Source organism: Vicia villosa, linkage group LG2, assembly GCF_029867415.1.
Source record: "Vicia villosa cultivar HV-30 ecotype Madison, WI linkage group LG2, Vvil1.0, whole genome shotgun sequence".
Lineage (NCBI taxonomy): Eukaryota > Viridiplantae > Streptophyta > Magnoliopsida > Fabales > Fabaceae > Vicia > Vicia villosa.
In genome coordinates, this window is record NC_081181.1 from 225,285,994 (window position 1) to 225,293,514 (window position 7,521).

A 7,521-nucleotide genomic window follows, 5' to 3' on the forward strand; every position below is an offset into this window, starting at 1 on the left:
TTAAAAGCAAGACTAGGGATTATGATCATTTATCTAGACCCGCCCTAATGATCACCCATGTTTGAACTACGAGAATCTATAAAATATTTTAATAAAAATTTAGATAAATGTGTGCGACACCCACTTTTATGGCATGCACATCTAGACATGTTTCACACAAAACTAAGCGGTTCAATCAAGAGCATTATGCCTTGTCATGTGACGTCGCATCTTGATTGTTTCTCAATTGAGATCAAGGCGTTTGTTAGTGACGCCTCGAACTCAATCGTTTAGTAATCCACTTTCGGATGCCGAATCTTTATCTCTCTAGTCGATACATAATCAACATCTATATTCTCTTTGTTTTCGCAACTGATGTAGGCTTGGTCAAGAATTCGAATTCTAAAACAAATCAAATTTATATTTCTCATAATTACAATTAAATGATTCAATTGAGATTTGTCATGATATGGATTCTCACGACCCCTTATCCCAATAGATCTACTCACTCATGGTAACTATTGGATTTTTTTTAGCTCAATGAACCTTCATTTTGACCTCTACTAATATAAAAAGTGTTAAAAACATGTCTTAACAAAAACGCGGAAGCTTCCATTGTTCGTGATCTCTTCTGATAAATTTATATGTTCATAACATTTTGATGTTAATAAACTTGTCTTAGGGTGTGTTTGTTTCAAGTATTAAAACTTCTATCCGAGAACATTATTCTAGGGAACAATATTACCCGGAACTTTATTCCTATCTTTGTGTTAGGTAAATAATAAGTTTCCAGGAATATTTATAAAATATATTTTGTTTAACATTTTAAAATAAAAAACAAATGAAATAAATGTGGGAAATTATTGGAGGTTACCTTTTATTTCCATACGTATATATGATTCCCACCCTTTTACATAGGAATGAAAAAGAAAAAAATCAAGTACAAATAAAACTCTCAGAAATAAAATGTTCCAAAACATAATTTATAAATACTTAAAACAAATATGAGAATGTAAAAATTTAAAGTAACATTCCTAAAAATAAATCTAGAATCCATGAAACAAACTCCCCCTTAATACTCTTTGAAAAATATGTAGCTCTTAACATTAAATTGTCAAGGATTCTACTGCTTAGCTTTTGTTGCTGATTATTTTTTCTCATAAATTTGTATGTTCATAAGACTTTCATGATTATTTGTATTTTTTCTCATAAATTTCTTCATTATCTATACAAGTATCGATGTTATATGTTAATTACTTCTTAACACGTTCATGTTGGAATGAAGTTCAACCAAATTCCATATTCCATGTTGCCATTTTTTTTTGTTTTTTTTTATAATTAATTTTAAATCTATATCAATTAAACCAATGAGGATATTGAATTCGAGCGATCTGATTTTTTAAAACATCGCTAAATAATAAACAACAAAAACTACTATTCAGAGTTCCAATAAAACTACTTTTAAAACTTTTCTTCTTTTTCCTTCCTCTCTCTCAAAGAGGGGTGATTTAGGATCAATTTTGATCCAAAATCACCCCTCCAAATCGTTTTTGTTTATCTATTACTTAAATAAGTGATTTTCACACCTTTTCTTTTTGTCTTTTTTGTGATTTCGTGGGTCATCGTTTGTTTTGATTTCCCATATTTTTGTGGTGTATTTTGATTTCTCGTCTTTGTGCGGGTATTTTGTTTTTTTCGTTTTTGTGCGGTGTTCATTTGTTTCAGGTTGAAAGATTAGTTTCGATCTAGTGCAGATTCAATCAATGACTTTGGTGCCATCAACGCTAAAGATCCGGAAGCATGAATATTTCGGACATCTCAATACAGTCAATACATTAATATTTGTAGGCATATGCAATTTGCCGTTTTATGCTATTAACATGGATGCTGTGGATTTGTTCGCTGATTCATCATTTTTGTTTTTGGCGATTTTGAATTTGTATTGCAACGATGTACTCTATCAATTTGAATGAATGAATATCATTTATTTTCTATAAAAAAAAAAAAAATTATCGCTAAATAACCATGTTGTCATTTTTTTATTTATTAATTTTGAATCTATACCAATTAATGTTCAATATTTTAGAGTCACGCTTTAACGTAAATATAAGTGATTTTAGAGATGACACAACTTTCTACAAATCTCATACAAACCAACCAACCTTCAACGTAAAGAGAAAGCCCCCTTACAGCCACACATCCGATTCACTTCCCCACCGCCCACCGCCGGGAATATTTATCTCCACTCTCTACAACCGTCAGGTTCCGTTTCTCTCTCTCTCTCTCACATCATAACTTTTTTGTTTGATTCCTTTAAATTGAATAGAGAGACATTGGAAAAAATAATAGAGATCTTCCATGGTAAAATAACAGGTATATCCAAATCTGGAGAAGGAGAATAATCGATTAACATTATATGGGAATTCTTTTCTTTTTTCACTCCGTTACAGGGCTAGGGTTTTGTAACTGTTTTTTTTTGTATTTTTTTGTTGTTGTTCACTCCGTTACACGTACGGTTAGGGAATCGCCACCGTAACTTTATTTCATATGTGATCAACTTTTTATTTTCACATTTGTCTATATTCATCCTCTATACTTTCTTTTCAGAGTATGATTTGACAAGAACATTCTTGTTATTTTTGTGTGGTTTTCAGTTCCTTTAAATTCAATGGATACCAATAATGTAACACAGAATGAAGGTGATTGGAAAGCTAACTTGCGGCCTGGAGTGCGTGAAGGAGTACTTAGAATAATGTAAGGTTTAGTGTAAATTTTTTTATTTTTGATGCATATCATAAAGGCTTGTTGATGGATTTGATATCTTTGCATGTTTTGCTGGAGAATGATGTTTTTACTTTATGTAGAATGAACAGGTTAAAGCAACATATTCCTATTGTTTCTGTTCAAGAGGAATCAGATGAATTTCGAAAGATTGTCCAAAAGATTGAAGAGGATATTTTTTCTGTTGCAACAAGCAAGGTATATATCTAATCATATATAGTTACCACATATCATATATCATATGGTAAATTGACAATTTATTGTGACATTCTCTAATTTCAGGCTCAATATCTAAGGGCAATAGTTTGCAAGACTCGTCAAATAACTAGATGTCAGGACATGTTGGAGCATATAATCCATGAAATGCAAAATGGATTAGATATATCTAATTTCTAATTGAAATGTAAATACATGAAATGTCACGTGTTTGTCTTCTTTGCTATGTCACAAACCAACACAAGTATTTGGATTTTTCATCATTTTCAAACTTACCATTTTCTATTACAAAAAAACACATTTATAAGTGTTTTAAATAAATTTAAGTTTGATTGAGATCAGAGACGATTCAAATTTTGAATTTAGTGTTTTTATTATTTTGTCTTCCTCCTTTGTTATTGCTCGCGGATACCCTTTCAATTACTTTCTCTATTATGATTTCAATTTTTTATTGGTTTTGTTTACTTTGATTGATTTGGATCAATTTTGTTTGTTTTGTTGGATGATCTTTATATTTGGTTGTTTCTCTTTTTGTTTGATTTAGTTTTTCTCTTTGATTGTTTTATTGAATTTACATGGTTTTTCTCTTTGATTGTTTTATTGAATTTACATGGTGGTTCTCTTTGATAGTTTCTCCTCGTTTCTAGTTTTTCCTCTTTTTGTTTGTCTGTGTTCATCAGATGTTACTCCTATGATTATTTATCTTTAGTGTTTTTTTTCCTTCCATTTTTAGTCTGTTAAATTGTTAGTTGTTTTGATTTCTGATTCAATGTTTTTTTATTGTGAGTTTGAATTAGATATATGTAGGATAATATAAAATAGATTTTTTTGTTATTAATAAGATAAGAGTATTTTAATTTATTTGTACGGATATGTTATGGTTGTTTTAGGAAACCTGTTCGCTTGAGGTGAGAGATTGTGTATATTAACGTAGTGCTTTGGGTCTTATGCGTAAGTTATGATTAGTGTTTTTCCCATTAGGGGAGAAATATATATAGGGGCCCTATGGGCCTAGAGTTTAGGAAACCTTGAGAGGTAGTAACCACTCCTTCTTTATTAAGGAAGATTGTTACTTTAGTTTACTTATTTTTTAGGTGTTGGCTCTGTTTTCAATAATTTGGCTCAAATTGGAATTTCTTTGGGTGTAGAAGATACAAGCATATTGCTTTCAGTCTTCAGTTTTTGCAATTTTATCGGCCGTCTCAGTGCTGGCGCTGTCTCTCGATACTCTGTTAGGCACTTACTTCGCACTTACTTCGTTTATGATCTGAATCATGACATGGTTGTGAATGCCGTTAGCTTCTTACCATAATTTGAATTATCTTATACTTGACGTGAGTATATATTGACTAGGTTATATCACGACAGATTAAAAACACTGTCTAGAACATTTTGGATGACAATTACTCAAGTAATTATGATCATAGCATTTTTGCTTTATGCTTCAGCTCTAGATGGAACTCTTTATGCTGCAATAGCTTTACTTGGAATGTGCTATGGAGTTCAGTATTCTATACTGGTTGCAACTGTTTATGAATTAGAAGCTTCATGATGTTAGGAAATCCAATTGGAGCTCTTCTTTTTTCTGTTTTCCTTGTGAGAAATTTCTGATAGAGAGGCTGCAAAACAAATAAACTCCACTTGCTATGGTGCCAATGGCTTCAGAACCACTTTTCTGGTTTTGGCTGGTGTCTGTGAAATTGGTACCATTTTGAGTATAATTTAGACAGTTTGGTATATCAAATACTGTACGCAAGCGGTTCGTTTTGTTTGTCACGTATTGCAAATCAATGTGATTGGACAAAATTGTCTGCTATTCTAAGCATATTTAACAACCACTCTAGGTACAAAGCTCACCAAATTTCTGCAGCCACTATTCATTAACCATACAGAGACTATTCAAATTTTGAATTTAGTGTTTTTATTATTTCGTCTTCCTCCTTTGTTATTGCTCGCGGATACCCTTTTAATTACGTTCTCTATTATGGTTTCAATTTTTTTATTGGTTTTGTTTAGTTTTTGATTGATTTGGATCAATTTTGTTTGATTTGTCGGACGATCTTTATATTTGGTTGTTTCTCTTTTTGTTTGATTTAGTTTTTCTCTTTGATTGTTTTATTGAATTTACATGGTGGTTCTTTCAATTACTTTCTCTATTATGATTTCAATTTTTTTATTGGTTTTGTTTAGTTTTTGATTGATTTGGATCAATTTTGTTTGATTTGTTGGACGATCTTTATATTTGGTTGTTTCTCTTTTTGTTTGATTTAGTTTTTCTCTTTGATTGTTTTATTGAATTTACATGGTGGTTCTTTCAATTACTTTCTCTATTATGATTTCAATTTTTTTATTCGTTTTGTTTAGTTTTTGATTGATTTAGATCAATTTTGTTTGATTTGTTGGACGATCTTTATATTTGGTTGTTTATCTTTTTGTTTAATTTAGTTTTTCTCTTTGATTGTTTTATTGAATTTACATGGTGGTTCTTTCAATTACTTTCTCTATTATGATTTCAATTTTTTTTATTCGTTTTGTTTAGTTTTTGATTGATTTAGATCAATTTTGTTTGATTTGTTGGACGATCTTTATATTTGGTTGTTTATCTTTTTGTTTAATTTAGTTTTTCTCTTTGATTGTTTTATTGAATTTACATGGTTTTTCTCTTTGATTGTTTTATTGAATTTACACGGTGGTTCTCTTTGATAGTTTCTCCTTGTTTCAAGTTTTTCCTTTTTCTGTTGGTCTCTGTTCAGATGTTACTCCTGGTGTTTTTCTCTCTCTCTCTCTCCATTTTTAGTTGGTTATATTGTTACTAACTAAAAATGTTAGTTGATTTGATTTCTTACTACTTGATGTTAGTTGATTTGATTTCTTATTCGATGTTTTTTTATTGTGAGTTTGAAGATATATGTTGGATAATATAAAATAGATTTTTTTTTTATAAATAAGCCAATAGTATTTTAATTTATTTATGTTTTTATTATATATTCTTTCTTATAATCTTTATAGATAAAGGTTGTCCACGGCGTGGAGAAGCCTTGTACGAATATATTATGGTTGTTTTAGGGAACCTGTTCACGTGAGGTGAGAAGTTCTGTATATCAGCGTAGTTCTTTGGGTCTTATGCATAAGTTATGATTAGTCTTTTTTCCCATTAGGGGAGGAGTATATATAAGGGCCTTATGGGCCTAGAGTTTAGGAAACCTTGAGAGATAGTAACCACTCCTTAAGGGGGGCCTTATGGGCCTAGATTTTGGGAAACCTTGAGAGGTAGTAACCACTCCCTCTTTATTAAGGAAGATTGTTGACTACTTATCTTATAGGGAGTCCTGGTTTGACTACTTATCTTATAGGGAGTCTTGGTTTGACCTTTTCTTACACTTTTGTATGACTAATGTGAGGGTAACACTACTATACACATCACGCATCCCTTAGGTGAGGCGAACCCTTCACCTACACACCCAACTCTTGTGACGAAATGCTAGTTCACTACAACCCTTTTTTTATATTCTTAACAAGTTTTAAAGAAGAAAAAATGATTCTAATCTTGTGGATTGTTTCTGAGACTCTCCCAAACCATGCTTAGTGAGTTTTTGATGCAGTGTTTAAAATCATAGGCTAAGAGATGCCCCCTCCCAAAATGCCACTTTCGATCATGTTTACAATATGGAAGAAAGGAGACATTTTAGTAGTCTCTTGATACTGTTTACAATAGTTTGCACACACATTCTTAACGTGATGATCTGGTAAAGGGGATCACGATGACATTGAAGTATGCAATGCTCGTAAGAAAGGTGGCATTTTTAGTAGTTTCTCGATATTGTTTTCAGAACAATGACTTTTTCTTCGAAACAACTTCCAATCTCGTTTGTTGTTGATGTCACTACTCCGATTCTCCATGGCGATTGCATCTACATCCATGAACCACTAATTGAGAAAGAAAAAGAAAAATAGGCATCCCATGAACTAATCCATTTTTCTATTTCAAGCATTGTTCATGCATTCTTAGGCCCTTTTCCCAGATCTTTTAAAAATCTCGATAAGCTAAAGAAGTTCTTCCCTTGGTTTTGTCCTTGTAAACTTCGTGTGTTTGAGGATAAAATTTATGAGTTGGGTTTTATGTGTACACCCAACGTGTTCTCCGTTCTTCTCATACCATTAAGGATGAAGCTTACATTAATTGGTTGGATAAAGTAGAAAAAAAGAAAGCACAACGCTGGAAAAAACAAGGTATATACAACTTGATTCAACTATCCAGAATTGGCCATAGATACAATCCCAATGTGCTTATTTTAGCCCTTTTCTTTTGAGAAGGCTCGACCAACACTTTTCACCTTCGTTGTGGAATGATAATTCCCACCCTCTTCGACGTGGCTGCTATTACTAACCTTTAACCAACTCGGGATACCTTCGACCCCTCTCTCAAAACCAAAACTATTTTCTCTTTTACCCGTGTAAGTTCCAACAATTACATCGAGGACCAACATGAAAACCACTTTGAGGAAGTGTCTGACTATGAACACATTGCCTTCCTCACTCTTTGGA

General features: G+C 31.9%; 1 protein-coding gene across 2 annotated transcripts; it reads left to right on the plus strand.

The window, feature by feature from the left end:
* Positions 1–2,083: 2,083 nt before the first annotated feature.
* On the plus strand, positions 2,084–4,939 carry LOC131648360 (mediator of RNA polymerase II transcription subunit 15a-like). Of its 2 annotated transcripts, none has more exons than XM_058918123.1 (4): positions 2,084–2,241; positions 2,634–2,733; positions 2,853–2,958; positions 3,043–4,939. In XM_058918123.1, the coding sequence occupies exons 2-4, from the start codon at positions 2,648–2,650 to the stop codon at positions 3,154–3,156; spliced, it is 306 nt and encodes a 101-aa protein (XP_058774106.1). In that variant the 5' UTR covers positions 2,084–2,241; positions 2,634–2,647; the 3' UTR covers positions 3,157–4,939. The 2 variants fall into 2 exon arrangements, with proteins under 2 accessions (XP_058774106.1, XP_058774105.1); XM_058918122.1 differs by having other exon boundaries at positions 2,844–2,958; positions 3,043–3,380.
* The last annotated feature ends 2,582 nt before the right edge of the window (positions 4,940–7,521 follow it).

What these genes read in the sequence shown, in the direction of transcription:
- LOC131648360 (XM_058918122.1), top strand. Translation starts at nt 2,648, where the DNA reads ATGGATACCAATAATGTAACACAGAATGAAGGTGATTGGAAAGCTAAC. An exon ending in GAAGGAGTACTTAGAATAAT is followed by an intron (nt 2,734 to 2,843) that starts GTAAGGTTTAGT and finishes TACTTTATGTAG; the next exon opens with AATGAACAGGTTAAAGCAAC. An exon ending in TTTCTGTTGCAACAAGCAAG is followed by an intron (nt 2,959 to 3,042) that starts GTATATATCTAA and finishes CTCTAATTTCAG; the next exon opens with GCTCAATATCTAAGGGCAAT.